General features: G+C 37.2%; 1 protein-coding gene across 16 annotated transcripts in view; it reads left to right on the forward strand.

The window, feature by feature from the left end:
• Dmd (dystrophin) overlaps nt 1-21,751 on the forward strand; it is a 2,465,896-nt gene that overhangs the window by 2,428,491 nt on the left and 15,654 nt on the right. For all 16 annotated transcript variants that reach the window (XM_051140917.1, XM_051140916.1, XM_051140911.1 and 13 more), the window contains 2 exons: nt 9,683-9,926; nt 11,417-11,540. In XM_051140917.1, the coding sequence (XP_050996874.1) occupies nt 9,683-9,926; nt 11,417-11,540 (368 nt within the window). The remainder of the gene's footprint in view (nt 1-9,682; nt 9,927-11,416; nt 11,541-21,751) is intronic.

The following is a 21,751-nucleotide window of genomic DNA, read 5'->3' on the forward strand; positions in this document are numbered from 1 at the left end:
TCTCGAGGAAGCCATATTCCCAGTTCTCTAAGATAGCACCAGATAGATTTCCAAAGTGGCTGTACTAGTTTGCATTCCCACCAGCAATGAAGGAGTGTTCCTCTCTCCCTACATCCTCGCCAGCATGTGGTGTCGCTTGAATTTTTGATCTTTGCCATTCTGATGGGTGTAAGATGGAATCTTAGAGTTGTTTTGATTTGCATTTCTCTGATGACTAAGGAGGTTCAAATGGTATATACTTACTGGTATCTGCATACTAGCCCAAGGGGCATGTCCCACGAAAGCCTTCACTTACCAGGAAACTGGGACAGAGTCAAGGACATCCTATTGGGACTCTACATGAGAGAAGCATGGGAGAATAGCAAAGTAGAAGGATCCAGAGGGTCCTAGAAACCTACAAGTAGAACATTATGATAGGCAGATTTGGGCCCCGGGGTCCCGCTCAAACTAAGGCACCAGCCAAGGACAATACAGGCGGTAAACTTTAAACCCCTTCCCAGATCTAGCCAATGGGCAGAACATTCTCCACAGTTGAAGGGAGAGTGGGGTATGACTTTCACACAAACTCTGGTGCCTCATATTTGACCATGTCCCCTGGAGGGAGAGACCTGGTGGCACTCAGAGGAAGGATAGCAGGTTACCAAGAAGAGACTTGATACCCTATGAGCATATACAGGGGGAGGAAATCTCCCTCAGGAACAGTCATAGGGGAGGGGAATAATGGGAAAATGGGAGGGAGGGAAGAATGGGAGGATACAAGGGATGGGATAACCCTTGAGGTGTAACAAGAATAAATTAATAAAAAATTAAAAAAATATGCTGATTACAAAAAATTACCTTTATTTCTTTATTTCAGTTATATGATTATGTATGTAATGTAATTACTCGTAGAAGGGACATGCCATTTAAAGATTAGATGTTAAGCCATTTCACCTCTGCACATTCGTAGAAATTACAAAGTTGACTGTTGTTGTTTTTTTTAATCATATATACTTGTTAGCATTGCCTTAGAGATACTTGTAAATCATTGCTAAGGGCCAAGTTCTTCCATAATTTCCAACCTCTATCGGTGAGGCAATAAGCCCTGCCAACATGCTTCACCTTTTCTGTCCATTGGGTGATTCAGGAAATTTGTTAAAATGTAAATTTGTACCAGGGCAACAGTGTTTGTACACTTTATGAGAAAATTAATCAGATACAACTGTGTAATTGTGCTATAGAAGGTTGTTTTAGCTCTATTGAGAATAAGAAATTAATAATGGATTGGAAACTTTTTTTAGGATGACTGGCTACAAGAAGAAATTGTAGTGACAGAAGCCATGTGCAATGAATTTGAATTAGTGTTCTTTAGGGAGCTACCAGAGAAATACAATTTACAAGATAATCAAGAATGTAAATAGATTCTCAGCGGAGTTATTGTCTGATCCCTGACATATAGTCTTCTATATTGAAATTACTCCATGACTTCATCCTAACAATTAGAGAATCAGTAGGGGTGAGAGTTACAACTTCAAGAAGCTGTTACCTATCAGTTAGCAATATAAATTTGTAAGCAACTGTTAAGATTAGTAAATTATATACTTGTGCTAAAACTTTAAAATAACTCACTTATGGAACCAGCACATGTCTATAATCCCAACACTTGGAGGTGGAAAGAGAAGGGTCACAAGTTCTAGGTAAGTTAGTACTGCACAGCAAGTCATTGTCTCAAAGACTAAAAAGCGTCTTACCTTAGAATGGTAGTTATATAGTAGTATCTTATCAGTCATTTATGGTAATGAGCTCCTGTACACGCCTCATAAATATTGGATTTAAAAAAATCTAGAGACTGGAAAAATGACTCAGATGATTAAGAAGACTTGAGTTCAAGTCTTAGCACCAATGTCAGGTGACTTACAGCAACTTTTCACTCTAGCACCAGGGGATCTAGTGTCATTTTCTGACTTCCACAATAACATGCACTCATGTAATATATAGACCCTTCCCCATAATTAAATGCAAACTAACCCTTAAAGAATTCTAGCCCCATAATATACTTTAAAAGTATATGAATAATTTTAACTATGATAACACAATACATTGTACTAAGGAGCTTTGTTGCCTACTCTCTAACAAAAATACAACCTAACAACTCTGTGGCCGTGATGTTATTTATTCTAAAGCATTTGGCAATGAAAGCATTTTGGTGGAAAGATCATTGAGTTCTAGGTCAGCCTGGACTACACATTAAGTTCTCAGTAAGCCTTATTTTAAAAGCAAACAAAGCAAAGCAAAATCTAAAACTAAATCATCACTAAGTTAAGCTCACCTCCATGAGTCTAGAGAGATTGCTGGGGGACGGGTGTGTGATTATGGACACAGGTTGCTCTTCTAGAAAACCTGGAGTCAAATCCCAACACTGACATGGTAGCTTATAACTCTAGTTAGACTCCAATTGTAACTCCAGTACCAGGAGATCCAATGCCCTCTTCTGGCCTCCATGTGTACCAACAATGCCCATGCTACACAGTAGGCAAACACCCCTACACATACATTGAAAATATAGTTTTTAAAAGGTCAACTCCAGTTCAGCCTTATATGTATCAATGCTTCTTGATAAATCTGAATATTTATAAATATATTAAAAGAGAATTTAGACTTAACAGTATATTTAGTTGATGGACAAAAAACCACTTTTGGTTGAGAGGCTACCTGGGTTATATAGTGAATTCTAATGCAGTCAAAGCTACAAAAATGAGATCTTGTAAAGAATCTCTTCATGGGCCACTTATAATTTCAAAACTCTTGACACAGCAAGATGTTACCTCAAAGCCTCATCACTTACTAAACTAAGAGCTATCACATTTTTATTTAGGGGTAGACTACTTGATTGACTTATATCACTTTGGAGTAGTGAATCATTTGCTGAATTAATACTGAGGGAACCATGACTATACATCTACAAAATCTGTGTGTCCTGATCTCCTCTGATTAAGAAGAGTTTATTTCTTATTTTAAGGAATCTTCTTTTGCTCTACCATTTATCTAATGGCAGTTGATATATGAAATGGAAAATGAGAAGGATGTCATAGCTGGATTTGAAAATTAGATGAATATCTCTGTGGACCAGAAATGCCAAAAAAAGAGCTAAGCACATAGTAGTGAGTAATATATGAGATAAATGTTTGGTGTTCTGATTCCTGATATAATCAAAGTGGTTAAAATTCTCTGTACGAAGTAGGAACCCAGAATCAGGATTATGATATGAAATCAGAGCCCCCCAAAAATACAAGTAAATATACAAATACACTTGTACTTGAGCATGGACATTTTGACTTCTTTATCCAACTACAACTTAAATGCAGGCAGGAGCCTAATGCACAATGGGACAATAGAAGACAGTACTAGCTAGGAGACCATTACAGCTTTGAAAGCAGCATCTGAAACAATCTGGCCCCTCCCTAGAAGTGAGACATGTGGTGTCTCTGCATCATTCAGTAGATGCCAATAGAATATCTTGTTATAGACTGTCATTCCTGAAATGGTGAATGGGAGTAGCCATAAAACCACTTGACAAAGAGAGATACATTTAGAAAACCTATTTTGAAGCACGCTTTCAAGCCAAAGTCCAAAAGAATAAGTGATAGCACACCCCCTCCAATGAACCATCAAAAGACATAGTCTAGTGAATCTTACAACAAATACTGCTTGAAATTCAGTTCAGGATGCTCAAAGATATAAATAAGGGAGTACCAGTCGCTAAAATAAGAAACTTTGCAAATTAAAAAAAAAAAAAAAAAAGATTTCTGACTGTACTAGATGAAAGGTTAGGGAAGAGAAGGAGAATAAGATTCTTAGAAATATAGTATACACAATACTAAGGGGGAAAGACTAGATATACAAGTGAAAAATTAAGAGAAAGAAAGACCTGACCTTTGGGATCCACTTTGTTTAAAGATTTTTAGAAGAAAATGGGGGTAAAGACATAGACATACTCAAAAGATAATAGCTAAAAATCCAATGGTACAGAATTAAAAATGGATGTGAGTCTTTAATTAAATGTTCTCCCAAGAGCCCACACCCTCCATTTAGCAATTGGTGTTCTGTACACCTCAGCTTTGAAAAGCTTTAGCTGATTAAAATGAGGTGGTTGTTTCTTTTTTTCAGTGAAAGACAGAAAGCCAGTAACGAAGTGTGTTGTTTGTACTTAATCGTGTTTCCCAAACAAAGACACTTATAAGCTAACTTACAAAAGGAATGGCTCATGGACAACTGTACCACATGATCAGTATACCAGAAAGATGTCTCTAGAAGAGACATTTTTCTGTCAGTACCTTTATGACAGTAGGTGAGAAGAAAGTAATAACTTTGTTACATTGTCCAGAATTAAATGTGTAAGAATAGTGTTTCCATGAAGAACATCATGAGTAACTCAATTTGGTAGAAGGAAGAAGCTTTAATGAAGTTTTACTTTAAAAGTATCGTCAGTTGTAGTATCTCAAGGAAAGTAGTTTTCTTTTAATATTTGTTTATTTTATGGGTATATGTGTTTTCCTTGCATGGATGTAAATGCATCAAATGCATGCCTGGTGGCCAGGGAGGGCGAATGAGGATGTTGGATACCTTGAAACTGGGACTAAGGACAGTTGTAAACCATAGTGTGTGTGCTAGAAAATAAATCTAGCCACAAAAGGTGTGTGTGTGTGTGTGTGCGCGCGCGTGTGTGTGTGTGTGTGTGTGTGTGTGTGTAACTGCAAGGGAGAGGGGAAAGGAAGATTGATGCTGTGGGATGAACGCTTCTGAACACAGCTTCAGTTTCCTAGAAATGCTTAACTGATTGCTTGATAAATGCTCACACATTGGACTTAATTAATGTGGACAAGTACATAGATTTGGTTCAGACCCAGAGGTACAGAATCTGGCTGAAAGAAAGTAAACTGCCAGGAAGTTTGTGTCACTGGTTTATCAAAGTAAATTGCTATGCAGCACTCGGACAGCAACTGCAATAGCATCTTAGTCAGTACAGACTGGTGATTCTGTTCTTACACATCAAAAAGATCATCGATTGCCTGCATGACTTTAACTAAATTCCTGACAATTTTGTGTTGTTTGGTACAAGGTACAGCTAAAATGATAACAGATTAAGAGTATATTAGAGCTTGTTTCTGTCTTACTGTGGATTCTAGTTTTTGGACACTGAACTTTCTGGAAATCGTGGCATCTCTTGTTCCAATATGGAGCACAAAGCAGTTCCCTAATGCTAAAACTTGTTTATGAGATTATCTTCCTGTCTCATATCAATCATTCAATGGAAAACCTCCTGTTTCCTCCCAGCATGCATCTCTTCAGTTATCTTGCCTGGTGAAAGAATTATCTGTGAACTGCTGAGATCTCTCATTTTAGTTTGCTAGTTACTGTAACCAGAAGAAAGGTATCACGAGTTCTACTCAGCTAAATGAAGTGTATCCTCGTTTCTTTTTATTTTTTTAATTTTAAAATTTTTAATTTACTCACTTTACATCCTGATTGTAGCCCCTTCCCTTGTCTCCTCCCAGTCCCACTCTCCCTCACTCCCTCTCCCTCCCTCTCCCCTAGTCCTCAGAAAGGGGAAGCCCTCCTCCCCTATCATCTGAACCCTGCTTATCAAGTCTTTTCAGTAGACTTTAAAGAATTGAGATATTTGCATGTCATAATATTGTATGTATTCTCTTAAATGGCAATGAAGAATAGCCAAAATTAAGTGAAATTGTTAGAGAGAGAAAAATCACTAACAAAATATATGTCTTTATGCACATAACTGCATAAATCCCCAGTTTTGTACGTTATAATTGATTCAAAAGGAGAAACTTAACAAATAAATTGTATTTCAACATTCCTCTAAGAAATTGATTAGCTACCTGGAATCATAAAATTAGTAAACACAATTTAAACAAAATTAATGCACTTTAGGTATAGATACTGTCTTTTGAAAAAAAGAAGACATATATTTTTTTAGTAGCCATTTAAAAAGTGATTATGAGCTAGAACTAGACCATATTTGGATCAGTATCATACAGGTATTCTCTGATTAAAATGTAGCTGAATTAGAAAATATACTGAAATGATTAGTAATGGTTGGAAATATAGAAACTTATGCCTAAATCACTGTGTTGAATTTGAAAATCACAAAATTTATAAAATATAAGCAACTGAATTAATCAAGTAACATATTTAAACTTGTGATGCAGAGAATGGAAAATGCATCCTAAATTTATTAAAATCAATAAAATTAAAAGTAAGCATTAATGGTGGTACACACCTTTAACCCAGACACTAGGGGACAGACACAAGTAGAGCATTTCAGGCCAGCAAGCATTACATAGACCTAATCTTAAAACATAAACAAGAAAAAAGAAAAATACACAAAACTGAGGATATAAGCTGCACGTGGTAGCCTACACCATTAATCTCAGCACTTTGGAGGCAGAGGCAGGTGGATCTCTGTGATTTCAAGGCCAGAAGAGAGTTCCTGGACAGAGAAACTCTGTCTCAAAAAAAAAAAAAAAAAAACCCTGCAGATATAAAATATTGTAGATATAAGACAAGAATAATGATGAGCTTTACCTCATTCTTGTGTGTGAAAACTCAATTATATGAACTCAGTTCTTCCTATTTTAATATCCAAATTCAATATAACTCAAACCCAAAATATGACCAGGGATTTTTATGAAATATGAAAAGTTGATACTAAAATCATATAGGAGGATCAAAGAGATTAGAACAATGTAGATAATTTTGAGGAAGAATAGAGTAGAAATTTGAATTCCAACCAGACAGCAATCAATTTAAAGTTATACAACCCAATATAGAGCACAGAAGCACAACTGTCTTGAATGATGCTTGATGTATTGCTGAGGCAATGACAGAAATCAAACTTAGTGATGGAGTGAACGATTGTCAATTGGAGATGAGGATTTGTGTCCACTTCTCCCCTCAGTACTATGAGCCCAACTGGCTTAGACCCGTACAGTTTCTGTGCATGCTGCCACAGCCTCTGAGAGTCCAGATAGGCATCAGTCCTATTGTGTCTGGAAGGTTTTGTTTCCTTGATGTTTTCCATCTCCACCCTCTTACAGTCTTTTGGCCTCCTCCTCCACAAAGTTCCCTGAGCCATCAGGGGAAGGATTTGATGGAAATATCCTATTTAGGACTCAGTATTCCAAAGTCTCTCAGTTGTTGGACATCGTCTCGTTGTGTGTCTCTGTATTTGTTCCCATGAACCTACTGTAGGAGGAAGCTTCTCTGATGAAGGCTGAGCATGACACTGACTTATGGATATAGAAAAATATCATTGAGTCATTTTATTGCAAGATTTCTTTAGCAGAGTAGTAGTATTTTATTTTCTTTAAGGTCCATGGTCTATCTGGTCTCAGGTTCTTGACTACCTGAGCAGTGTGAGGCCTGGGTTCTATCTTATGGACAGGGTCTTAAATCTTATTGCATAGTGGTTAGCTACTCCCACAATTTTTGTGTTACTAGTGCATCAGTTAACCATTGTAGATCAAAGAGTTTGTAGCTGGATTGGTGTTTACCTTTCTCCTTTGGTAGCATGCAGTAAAGGCTGTAATCCGGTACCAATTTCATTTCTCCATGTTGAATGAGTTATGCAGGTGTCGTCATCAGCATTAGGGCCTGGCCCACAATTTTAAGTTTTAGAACGTAAGGGTAAGGAAGATGATCTTAAACCAAACATAAAAACAAAAACTGTGAAGAGTATGTTGAAATTTATTTTTTATACTACAGAATGTTCACAAAATTAACTGTGCATTAAGATATAGCAAAATGGTCTGGAAATATGGCTCAGCAGTTAAGAGCACTGGTTTTTGTAGAGGACCCAAGTTCAACCACTAGCACCCACATGATGGCTTAGAACCATACAGAGAATCTAATACCCTCCTCTGACCTCTGCAGGTACCAGACATGCATATAATTCATGAATATATATGTGTATGTTTACACATACATGTATATGTGCATATATAAATGCACATATATATGAATATATATTGGTACATATGTATGTATATATTAATGCAAAATACTCTCTCAAAAAATGAAATAAGCAAATTTAAAAACAAATTGATATAATTACAGAAATTAATATGTCCTATAAATATTAACTAATAAAGGATAGGCATATCTACTATATCAAGAACTTTAATGAGGATAAAACAATTCACCATGACATCTGGCCCTGCTTACAAAGCCTCAAGGCCTGCCCATGTTGACCTAGTACATACATCCAGGCTTTACCTCCGAAACAGCAGCATCCCCAGCTGAGGAGCAAGTGTTTAAAAGCATATGCATATGGGAGGCATTTCACATTAAACCCTCAACAGGTAGTTACAACAGAAGTTCAACTCACCAGTCATCAGAAACGTGAAGATTAAAATGTAGTCATCAGATGATCCAAAATGTGAAGGTCTGGTAACAGCAAGGTTTTTAATAGAGTGTAGCAAAAGGTATGCTCTATTCACTACTGCTGAGAGAATAAATTGGTAAAATCATTTGTGAGAGCACTTTGGTATGAAGATATGAAAAGAACCCCCAAACCGCACATCAAGAGTATTTTATAGAATCCTTTAAACTGATTTCCAAAGAGACTGCTGTAAGGAAATTCATTGCATCATGGTTTGTAATAGTGGGAAACTGAAAACTTGGACATTCTCATGCAACAAGATAAAACCTTGTAGCAATAAAGTAATAAATTATTATGTCCCGACATGGATACAGCTGCAAAAATGATGAAGGCCAAAAGCAACTCATAACGGTATGTATATTCTTCAGCATAAAGTTCTTAAATGTAATATTTAAGAACATGCAAAATAATGATATTAGATTTAATCACATGAAGTGACTATTTTGTTTTCTAAGTAAAGAATTTGCAGCATCTAAATTTCAAGGCACCACATGACTTACATGCATGGTATTGATGGCATAGAATTCAGTATGATATTATCTCCTTAGTAGTGATGCTGAGGAGATAATGCTATGGGATTGACAAGGTACATTGAGGTGGCTTCAAGTTTGGCTGCTAGATTTTATTTCTTAAAAAAAAATGGAATGTTCAGGACCCTGGATTATATTCCAGCATAGTAAACATGCGAAAGAAAAATGAAAAAAGTCCCCTCCAAACCAGATGGTTTTGAAAAAATTATGGCAGGTGTTAAATTTATTAAAGCAGGGTGATAATCATGCTCAGGGTGTGTGTGTGTGTGTGTGTGTGTGTGTGTGTGTGTGTGTGTGTGTGTGTGTGTGTGTGTGTGTGTGTGTGTGTTTGTACTCTTGTAGATTTCTGTTGGCATTCTGATTTTTTAAAAAGAAAATTCATCTTAAAGGCATAAAATTTAATCTCACATTATAAAGAAATACTTACGAAAGTATTAAATCTTCTGCTGCTTATCTGAACATAGCACCCATGAGACTTTCAGTATGACATTAAAAACTGAAAAACATCTCTCCTCACACACCAGTTGAATGCTTCCAATTTTATTTTGTTCCTTTAACATCGGTAAGATCATCATCATGTAAACCATTCATTAATGCCTCTCTTTTGCTTGCTCTTGTTTGGTGGTGGTCAGACTCGTCTATGTGCCAGGTATTTGAAATCTGGTGATCATGTTAATTTTTCTTCCTTCTTTTTCTTAACCTCTGATACTTACAGGAATCTACAAGCAGAATATGATCGTCTGAAACAGCAGCATGAGCATAAAGGCCTGTCCCCACTGCCGTCTCCTCCTGAGATGATGCCCACCTCTCCCCAGAGTCCCAGGGATGCCGAGCTCATTGCAGAGGCCAAGCTACTGCGCCAACACAAAGGGCGCCTGGAAGCCAGGATGCAAATCCTGGAAGACCACAATAAACAGCTGGAGTCACAGTTACATAGACTGAGGCAGCTCCTGGAGCAAGTAAGGCCCCACCTCTCTAATATTGGCTAGTTACAAACTCACTTTCCCCTTTAAATAAAACCAAAAGAGAAAACCCAAATGCTTGTACTTCAACTTTAAAGTACCTTTCAATATTTATTTGACATCATTTCTTCTCCAGATACAATTGGTTTTTTGTTTTTCTGTTCATTTGATTTTTACCAGTTGGAAATGCATCTTTTAAAAATATTTTTTATTTATTAATTAATTCATATTACATCCCAATTGTTATCCTCCCATTCCTCCCTCCCTCCCACTTTCCCCTTACTCCCCTCCCCTATGACTGTGACTGAGGGGGACCTCTTCCCCCTGTATATGCTCATAGGGTATCAAGTCTCTTCTTGGTAGTCTGCTATCCTTCCCCTGAGTTTTACAGGGCCTCCCCATCAAGGACACATGCTCAAATATGGGGTACCAGAGTTCCTGTGAATGTCAGTCCCCACTCTCCACTCAACTGTAGAGAATGTCCTGCCCACTGCCTAGATTTGAGTAGGGGTTCGAAGTTTACTGCACATATAGTCCTTGGGTGGTGTCATAGTTTGAGCAGAACACCTAGGCCCAGATCTGCCCATCATAATGTTCTTCTTGTAGGTTTCTAGGACCCTCTGGATCCTTCTATTTCCCCATTCTCCCATACTTCTCTCACCTAGAGTCCCAATAGGATGTCCTCACATCTGTCCCACTTTCCTGGTAGGTGAAGACTTTCATGGGACATGCCCCTTGGGCTAGTGTCCAGTTATAAGTGAGTAATATAACTGGAAATGCATCTTATAAGGAAATGCCAGTTGTTCTCTGTAAAGGAAAGTTTGATTGTTTGGGCCTTTTTTCTTCTCCCAATCACTAACACATAATTTAAAGATTTACATATCCATTGGGAACACAGGACAATATAGCATTAAAAAATACCCTACCCCGACATGCTCTAGGTTCTCTGAGAGTTTAAAATTTTTATTTTTATTATTATTTTTTTTTTTTTGGTTTTTCGAGACAGGGTCTCTCTGTGTAGCCTTGGCCATCCTGGACTCACTTTGTAGACCAGGCTGGCCTCGAACTCACAGCGATCCGCCTGCCTCTGCCTCCCGAGTGCTGGGATTAAAGGCGTGCGCCACCGCGCCCGGCGAGTTTAAAATTTTTAAATATTGTTCTTTCTATTACGTTACTTACTACTTCTGCAGAATATTAATTCAACATTACATTTTGGAGTTTTATATGATGTCTGCCTTCCCTTGGCCTTCTGAATCTCTTAGCTATTAATTTTGTGACAAGTCCTCCCATATCTATATTTTTTCTGCATTTTATAAGAGATCACAGTTCAGATGTAAAGACATATCTATCCATGGATCATATCAACAATAAAATATTCCACATTCTGCTGGCTGTCTAGAATAATTCTATTTTTTTTTGAGTCTATAGTATTCCTATAATGTTGTGAGTCTATTGTGAAAATACTTTTCTTCTGTTGCATACTTTAGCCCCAGGCTGAGGCCAAGGTGAATGGCACCACACTGTCTTCTCCTTCTACCTCTCTGCAGAGGTCAGATAGCAGTCAGCCTATGCTGCTCCGAGTGGTTGGCAGTCAAACTTCAGAATCTATGGGTAAGTATCAGCTACTTCCAGAATTAACTACTCTTAGTATCTGAAAAAAAATTAAAATTTCTACCAATACAAATCATGAAGTAACTTCTCTAACACCAGCATCACACACACATACACACACACACACACACACACACACACACACACACACACACACACACACACACACACGCATGCATGTGCGTGCCTTAGAGGTTGAGCTAATCCTAGCCCTTAATAATCGAACTTCCCAGTTGCTCAGGGCAAAGCAGAGTAATACTACATAGTTCTGGAAGCGGCAAGGCTCGATGGCCAATTGATATTTATGAAGGATTCCAAAAGTTGGAGTAGAGACCAAATGTACCCTGAAGTGTAGGAATAGTGTAAATAATGGTCTACAGGTAAAAGGCTTTACAATGGTAAGAAACAGCAAGTAGTGTGATGAATTAAATAGAAAACTAGGACTTCAAGCAAGAGGTAGAGAGAAGTGATGCTACAGAGGAAAGAGGATCACATTAAAGACATGCTTAACTCATTTCATGTCAAAGAACTTCTAAAAATCCTATCACAGGTAAGATTATCTGAAAAGGTATTTCTTAAAAGATGTATTCTGAAACCTACATCTGCCCAAGGAAAAACCTTTCTGGATGGATACACCAATTTTTCTGAGAAATGGTAGGAGGCATCTATGAAACTATTCCATGTAAATAGAGTTTCTAGGACCTAGAGACTTACTGCGAGGGGGAAGAAGTGAGGAGATTTGGTTGTGAATATAGAGCAATGCTTTTTGTCCACCTCTCCCCATTCTGTGGATGGAACATAGGGCCTTAGGCATGTGATGCAAGTACTTTACTACACAACTATACTCCCAACCTCAGTATTGTATTGCTTCTAAAATGTGTATATTATTATTTGTATGTGTATGCATGTCCTTGTGTATGTGGGTATGTGTATGGATGACTTTGAAGGCCAGAAGAGGGCACTAGATTCCATGGAGCTGAAATTACAGATGGTTGTGAGCCACTTGACATGGTTGCAGAAAGCTGAAATCTGGTCCTTTTTAAGAGTGGCAAAAATTCTTAATCACTGGGCCATCTTTCTAGCCCTCCATTAGTATAATGTTTGATTGTTTTGTAGTGCATTTGAGAAAATAGCAGACTTCTTGAATTAAACTACACATCCATTGATTTGACTGCTGAAGGACATGAAAAGAGAAATATGTAACAAAGGTGTCTAGATACAATACTTTGGGGGAAGACCTTTGTTCTGTTTTCTTTTCTGTTGCTATGACAAAACAATCTAAGAGAATAAGTATTTATTTCAGTTTCTAGCTTCCAGTCTATCATTGAGGGAGGTCAGGGCAAGAACTCAAACAGGATTTGAAGCAGAGACCACTGAGGAACTCTCTTTCCCAGTGTATAGACCCACACTTAACTAGCTTTCTTGTAAAGCCCAGGACCTTCTGCACAAGAATGGTGCTGCCCACATTATGCTGGGCCCTCCTCCATCAGTTAACAATCAACTTTACCCATGACAGATCTCCTCACCAGCCAGCCTATCTGGGAAATCCCTGAATTGAGACTCCTTCCTAAGGTGACCTTACGCTGTATCATGTTGACAAAGCTAAATAGGACAACTTCTATTTGGGTAATAGGGTAGAGTAAAGGACTGAGAAATAGATACAATGTCAAGGAAGATATGCTCAAAAAGATGAAATCTAAAGGAGCCAGTGGAAATGAAAGTTAATTACAGCCAATTGGATTATTATGAATGATTGGCCTTTTCAGAGAAGGGAAGTTGATCAATGAAAAGGCATGAAAATTAGGGAAAAGAAAGAAACTTACAGCATTTTGTATTAGTAACTTTTCCCATTGCTTAAGGGTAAAAGGGTTTCTTTTGTCTTAGTTTGAGGGTACAGTCTATCACAGTGGGGAAGGCATTACTGCAGAAACTTGAGAAAGCTGGTCATATTACATCCCCAGTTAGGAAATAGGAGGACATGAATGATGGTGATTAGCTCACATTCTTTTATAGTAAGACAACAAAGCCATCCAGTGGAAAGATAGCACCTACATTTAGGGTGGGTCTTCCCACCTCAGTTCACCCGGTCTAAATCTTCCTCACAGGCATGCCTACATATTTGTCTCCTAGATGATTCTAGATTCTGTCGAGATGATAGCTAGCTCTCACAATTCCCAAGTTGGAATGAGGGCTCAAGATAGAGTTGGTTGAATTTGGAGAGGAAATGGTAAGTGTTTAGTGTCATTTGTTCTTATGTCATTTATGCTTCATCGGGAATCTCTGTACAGGACTGGGTTCTAAGAAAGCTATAGTTGGTGATGCATACATGATCAAAGCAAAGCAAAAAGAGGCAGCCATTGTTCAGTGTCATGAATGGTTATGACAGCACTTGTCAGGTAATGCTCACTGTTTTTCCTAATAAGACAATCATGTTTCATGAATACTACCAGTGTTCTACTCTTTTATGAATGAATAAGCATGAATCAACCCTATGACTTTATTTCTTTTTGTGGATCCTAAGCCAATTATCCTTGGGATTCCCACCAACCAGTTCCTGGAAGATCTTAATGTAATAACATACCTGAAATCCCAGAGACTCTGGAGCCTGAGGGGGGAGGATCAGTTTGAGAAGTGACTCAGCAACATAGTGACACCCCAGCTTAAAAACAACCCCCAAATCAGTATTAAGTCACAGAAAGACTTCTTGATTGTTCATGCTCAAAGCCCTGTGTAGGAATTCATGTTTGAAATGATCTGTGGGATAGACTAAAGAGAAACAAAGTGCTCAACTCAGATTGTAAGGGCCAGAATATAAGATTGAAGGCATGAATGAGCTTTAGTGGAAAATCAGGAGATTAGAGTGAAGCTGGGTGCGGACTCACACTTTAATCCCAATAGCTGGGAGGCAGAGGCAGGGTGATACTGCAAGTTCCAGGCCAGCTAGGTTTATATAGTGAATTCTAGGCTAGCCAGGGCTATAGTGAGACACTATCTCAAAAACAAAAACAAAAACAAAAACAAAATGAGGGGTTGGGGAGAGAAGGAGAATAGACAGACTTTGGTCTGAGCAGTGACACTGTGGTCAGGGAACTTGACCTTGTGGGATTTCAAGAATGGTTTCAAGCTCTTCCTGAAATTTAGCACTTAAGGTGTAGGTTCCCATTCAGCTTCTAAGGGTGGTACATGGAGATCATTGAAAAGGTTAGAGTATACATATAGTTCATGGTGAGATACAGCCAGGATTGAATAATTCATTAGCAGGATGCTGAGACTATTGGAGCAATAATAGAGATTTACAGATGTTGAAGAAGGTTGATGAGGGCTCTAAAAAGATAAGTACACCCGAGGAAAGAAAGAAGAGTTGATGTAAATGCAGTGGTGTTCAGAAATCTAGAGCAGAGCGGAGGGCACATTAAGGTCCAGAGAAGTCAAACCTTATAGGAAGGCTTGCTGTCAAGCAGAAGAGGATGTGCTTGAGATTCTTTTCTTTACTACACCTCACTGATTTACGACAATCTCTCAGATTCTCTTTTTGCACATGAGATCCGACTATAGCTAATGGACTTGTGGAAGTGGAAGTTATAGCATAAAGCACGAAAAAATACTGCACACCTTTGAGAAGTCAATAAATTCTGAAAGTAAATGAGCTTTAGTATCTCTGTTATTCTCTACTTCAGGGTTTTCCTTCTTTTTGAAGTAATACATGAGAAATTAAATCGCATATTTTAGTGCTGAGCCTCAGAACTCTGGATGCGTAGAAGCATTAATTATTTAGTTTGTCAACCCCTAAGAAGCAAGATACCTGTTAAAGCACTCAAATAAAAGTACATGGCAGGCTGTGGTACTGATGGTGTGTAAAACCAAGAATATTCTGGCAGAACTGACTACACAGAGAGAAGTGCTATATGTCAGTGCCCAAGTTAGGATAAGAGATAACTTGCTTATATAAAATTGATGGGATATGTTGCAAGGTTTGTTTTCTGAAAGAAAAGACTAAATTCAAAGGTGAGATATATATATATCTGAACTGTGTAAGCCAACTTTATTTAATAAAGAGGAATAGGAGAAGTTTTTAAAGTGACGGTTCCAGATGTTTAAATAACTGTGATATGTCTTCTTGTACTTTGAGCTTTTGAGATGTGGTAAGGATGAGATTGGCTGAGTTGTATTATAGATAACAGAAGTATTCTCTAAATACACAGCCCCAATCATTTTCTTTCAAGTGAAGTATGGTAGAAGTTAGCTAAGAATTCAACTGCAGTTGATGCTACATATATGTAAGTTCCCTATCATGGATGTAATCAAACTAATTTTGAAATATTTGGGATAGGTATGTCCATTTGTAAGGAAACAGATAGATTTTTTAAGTCATTATTTCCTGAATTGAATAATAATGCAACAACTAGTTAGATAGAATTTACATTGTATTAGTGTTATAAGTAATGTAGACATGATTTAAACTAAATGGGAAAATGCATGTAGTTTCTATGAAAGTACTTTATATAAAAGACTTTAGCAGTCATAGATTTGGTATGTATGGGATCCTGTAATTACCTTTCCCCAGATACAGAGGGACCACTGTACCTTAATTGGGATCTGCCTTCTTCTTTCCTTCTGAGTTTGTTCCTGATAAATATTTTAGGTAGAGTTACCATGTAGATGATGTGCAATATTCCTTCATTGAGTCATATCTTGGCTTACTTTAAGGCTCACTCTCCACCCTCCTCATTCTTCTTCACTCTTCCTGGGTCTTCTATTCTTTGGCTTCTACTATGTTGGCAACTCTATGTCCAGATTTCCAGCCCAGTCATTACCCATCAGTGTTTCTGTATAAAAATAGAGTCCAATGGAATTCCCCACATTTTCTTTTTTACTCCTATCTCTCACTGTATCCTACCACCTATTATAAATGTAAGACTGTTTTGGTTCTTCTACTTCAATCCAGCCTTTCGTCATCTACTACCTGAACACAAATGCATACTATCCTGATTGGTTTCTCTCTTTGTCCTCTCTTTTGTTTAAAGCCATCTTCCAGTTGTTCCTAGTTACTTTTCAGTTATGTAGATTATATCATACTGTTTCTGGCAGAAGGCATGATTTACCTACTGAATGAATTCCAAATTCTTTAACACAGAAACAGAGTTTTTTACTAGCCTAAAATAGATTATCCTTTTTGCACACAGTGGATCTTCCTTTGTAACTTCATCATACACTATATGGTTTTGTCTTGAATTATATCATTTAATTTATTCTATATCACAGATAATTATTGGCATTTCTTTTCTCCTTGTAGAATACCCTAGAACTTAAGCTCCTTAAAGACAGTGCCAATTTCTTGATATTTTTTTATTTCCCAGTTGATAATTCCCAGTGTAATAAACATACAGTAAAGTTCTTGGTGCCTTACTCTTTTGAAAGTCAGGCACAACAAATTCATTTTTTTGTATTTTATTTGCATGCATGTTTTGCCTGCATGTATATCTGTACACCATTGTCTTAGTTAGGGTTTATTTTGCTGTGAAGAAACACTATGACCACAGCAATTCTTATAAAGGAAGACATTTCACTGGGGCTATCTTACAGTTCAAAGGTTTAGTCCATTATGATCATGGTAGGACACATGGCAGACATTGTGCTAGAAAGGTACCTGAAAGTTCTACATCTGAGTCCATAGGCAGCAGGTAGAGAGAGATAGACCCACTGGGCCTTGAGCTTGTGAAACCTCAAAATCCACCCCTAGTGACACATTTCCTCCAAAAAAGCCACACCTACTTCAACAAGGCTACACCTCCTAATACCACCACTCCCTTTAAGCTTATGGGGACCATTTTCATTCAAACTACCACAAACATATGCACATCTCTGTTATCTTCAGAGGCTAAAACTGACTGTTTGGTTCGCTGGAACTGGAGTTACAGACACTTATGACCCACCATTTGGGTGCTGGGAACCAGACCTGGGTCCTCTGGAATGCTTTTAACTGACAATCCATTTCTCCAGCCCCAAGCACAATATCTATGTTTGTACAGACAGGGGAAAAATTCATATATTTAAGCTATTTAAAGGTATGTTGTATCATAATTTAAAGCTGATCAACTAATAATCAACAACATCTTTTCACACCACAGTTTATTAACGAAGGACTGAAAGAAGTTGCTGAAAGCAACTGTTTTCAATTGGGATATGAAAGCACAGTTGGATGTAAATGTATTAGATAAATTATAGTACTTTTTCTATTGAAAAACTAGAGACAACCAAGGAAACCAAGACATAAATACCAGAAGTAATAACACATGAAGGTGAAAATGGGTTAAAATCCCTCCCCCAAATGGTGGGCATAATCTTAAAGAAAGTATGTATACCAATATAAGTTACAGGTTAACTAACACTATATCTTGATTGTTTTAAACAGAAGATAAGAGAAAGACTTTATGTTATGGAATCCCTCTCACTAATTCAATTATTGAAAAACAACTCACTTTTCGTAAGTGGGCCAGTGCTACGAATGTTATCAGTGACTAGTGATGTCATGGTGATTATATATGTTCACATGTACCCTCTTTTATAAGAAATAAGTAATTTGCTAAGGCACAGATCCATTTTGAAAAGAAAATAATTTGCCTAGATATAGTTATTTCTAAACTTTAACTTGAAATGAAGCCAGAGAATATTGTTAATAACCCCAAAAGAATTTTTAGGCATGGTCATGAGAATCAATTTGGAGTAGAACCAAGTTGAAGGCTTGGAGGTTAAGAAATTGCCGTGAATTCCCTTAATTTCTAGCAATATACTATTTGAGTAGGCAGTGAGTCAGTGAGGTAGGGATAGTAACTGGCCAAATTCCAAGTGGGTACAATTGGCACTCAGTGTGCATTTTCTTAGCAATAAGTGAAGAAAAATGGTAGTTAGCAATCTTGTCAAGAATATGACTATTATAATTAGAATGTGCTGGCTTGTCTTTTGTATTATTGCTGCATAGTGTATTATTAGGCAAACTGTAAATATTAGTATCTTACTGTGCTGGCTAATTAAAACAAAGTGTGTCCTTATTTTTTTAACCTTTAAAGTTGATATATATTACCATTATTTATGGGATCCCATATTATAATTTGGTTCACATATATAACATGTAATGATCAAGTTGTGGTAATTAGCATTTCTTTATCCTTAATCTTAGTCTTCTTACATGTTGAGAACCAGTGACAGTTATTTTAAGTAGACAAAAAAAAAATTCAGTTTGGGCATTTCTTGTTCATATCTGTTAGTTGGCTACAGTTATACAGGAGCTCAGCTGAACCTCACCCATGGTTCTGAGTTGAGTTCACGAATATTCGTACTGTCTCTCATCCTCTATGAGTCAGGAGGCCACCTGAACCATGAGTTTTTTCTGGTACATAAACATAAGGCAAATGCAGCAACTAACAAACAATCTAAGCTTCTCTGTATGCCACATCCATTCACATTCCATTTACCATAACTGGTCACGGACCATGGGAGAGCACTCCTACCCACTGATCACTGTGTGGATATTGATAACCGCTAAACTGAGCAGAGGACTTCCAGGAGCTTTATGGTTGCTCTTCCTTTGTCTGTTGCTCTATTTCCTTATATGCCTGTGTGATCCTTAATACTTTGGCTCAGTTGAATCTCCCCCTTTTTCTTAGTGTTTATCAGTCTTTTGCTCACCTACATAATTGATGAGTGCCTACAGGAGAGGGCTTTGGATCTCTGGAGCAGTAGTTACAGGTGGTTGTGGGCTACTAACATGGGTGCCTAGAACTGAGTTCAGGTCCTATAAAAAGAACAAGAAGCGCTGTTGAACTATCTCTTCAGCCCCTGCAATGTGTGGGGTTCTTTTTAAACATTAAGAAAAAAACCCTGTCCCAGTATCTAACAATGCATTACTAGTACTTTATTTTTAAAATATTCCTGAGTATATATTAATTGTATAAAGGAATACATTTCATTATGACATTTTTATAGTAAAGGATTTTGATCACATTCAACATCATCCTTCTTTTTTACCTTCTTTTTCCTCTTCCAAGGTTTCATTTAACTGTTCTACCTTTTCAATATAATCAAATATAGAATATATTAGGCACTAAGAACATTTCAGTTAGCCTATTTGCCTTTTCTTCTGCATATATGTGATAAATAAATATTATTTGTTCTTACAAAACCATTATGAGAACTCTGAAAACTATTAAAGAAACTGAGGAAACAGATTATACATGTTCATATACAACTTCGGATGTATTAGGTGCTCTAATATATTAGTATGGTTATTAGATCAGTAGCTGGGTACATACATAGCTCCCTGCATTCAAACTTTAATACCCCCAAAATGTTTTAATGGATACAATTATCCCTGTCACAAAAGCTTTCTATTAAAACAGGTCTATTTTGAATTTGAATTAGATACTCCTTTTTGAGATGTGATAGTTTATCTGTAAAGATGAACCTAGCTGACATAATTAACTTATACTTTACAGTTTAAACCTTAAAGTTCATTCAGGAATGGTCCCGCCAATCACATCCTTGAACTGTACCTGGGTCTTAATACAGTACAATGAAGTTCCTAGAACTCAGTTATGATGTAATTAAACTGTCAGATATATTGACACTGATACTGAGTTTTCTTCTTGTTCTGTCTTAATCTGTAAAACATACTATCACGGACATGGACTTGGTGCCATTAAAAATGCCTCACATTTCCCAGTTCAACAAAAATTTGCATCAGCTAACAGAACAAGAAAAATGTGATTGGTCCTGCAATTGGTCAGTGTTGTGTCTCCTCTGGTACTCTTTCATTCATTCTTTATTCACCAGATAGTACACAAGACTAAATAAACTAGAAATATTAACTATCACTTTTTTCTTTTCTGAAGATAGAAACTTAAAATGTGTGTGCATGTGTGTGTCTACATATGTATGTGTTCACACGTGTGTAGAGAGAAGTGAGAAAGAAAGAGGAATCTAGTCTCTTGTGTTACTTCTTTGTGACCTTCATTCTTTACCAAGTATTTCCTGTGCTTAGGATCTCAAACAGGTTTATTCTGGCATGAGACTCACAGAATCAGAGGCTTTTTAATCCCTCCTTAACTCTTCACTCTAGGAATGACATGCAGATTTCCGTCCACCTCGAAAGCAATTTGGTCTTAGCAATGAATCTTTCTGTTGTTCTTTAAAAACAAAATTGAAAATGCAGGAATAAATGCAGGATTATAATCTTAGCCGACAATCCAAGCATGGCATAGCCCAAGGGAACTGTAAAGAATATGTAAATCATTTAATCATTGCCTCCCTAGTCCTTTTCAGGTCACATGTGAGCATGAGCTTGTCCTTAAACCCATTCATTATTTCTGACTTGCTTGAACAAGGTCTTGCTTTCAAAGTAACAGTGTACTTAACAAACAGAGCTTTAAAAAGTTATTTTCATGATTTGGGAGATTATTATGAAACACAACTTTCAAAGAACTTTCAGAATTCAAATTAGTTTGGTTTGCACCTAAGAAAATTTCCCCTTATACAAAATGTTGTCTGAGTAGTTTCACTGATCCCCATACTATCCACAACAAATTCCCAATTCAAAAATGATAATGCAATTCCAAGTAGCAAAGAATAAAGGGCATAATTCCTCAGCATTCTGTCTACCATCCTTAGAATACAATGCTTAATATTAGTTAGTTCATGTACAATGTTTATTTCTTTTTATTACATTTGATCTTAATGCTACTTTAGCTTCGTTATTGTTGTTAAATGTAAAAGACTGAAAACCTCAGTTTCTCCCCTCTTTTACTACCTTTATGGAGTAAATTTAATCTGCCATGTTCTTATATTTTTCTTTTGTCCTAAGAAAGCACACTGTGAGTGTGCAATAATTGTTTTATATATATACAATTTATTCTTGTTACATCTCAATGTTTATCCCATCCCTTGTATCCTCCCATTCCCCCCCCCATTTTCCCCTTATTCCCCTCCCCTATGACTGTTCCTGAGGGGCATTACCTCCCCCTGTATATGCTCATAGGGTATCAAGTCTCTTCTTGGTACCCTGCTATTCTTCCTCTGAGTGCCACCAGGTCTCCCTATCCAGGGGACGTGGTCAAATATGGGGCACCAGAGTTCATGAGAAAGTCGCAATAATTGTTTTATCTCAAAGAAAAGTTTCACATTTGATCATGGGCTTCAAGAAAAGATGTTTTTCCAAC

Source organism: Acomys russatus, chromosome X (assembly GCF_903995435.1).
Source record: "Acomys russatus chromosome X, mAcoRus1.1, whole genome shotgun sequence".
NCBI lineage: Eukaryota > Metazoa > Chordata > Mammalia > Rodentia > Muridae > Acomys > Acomys russatus.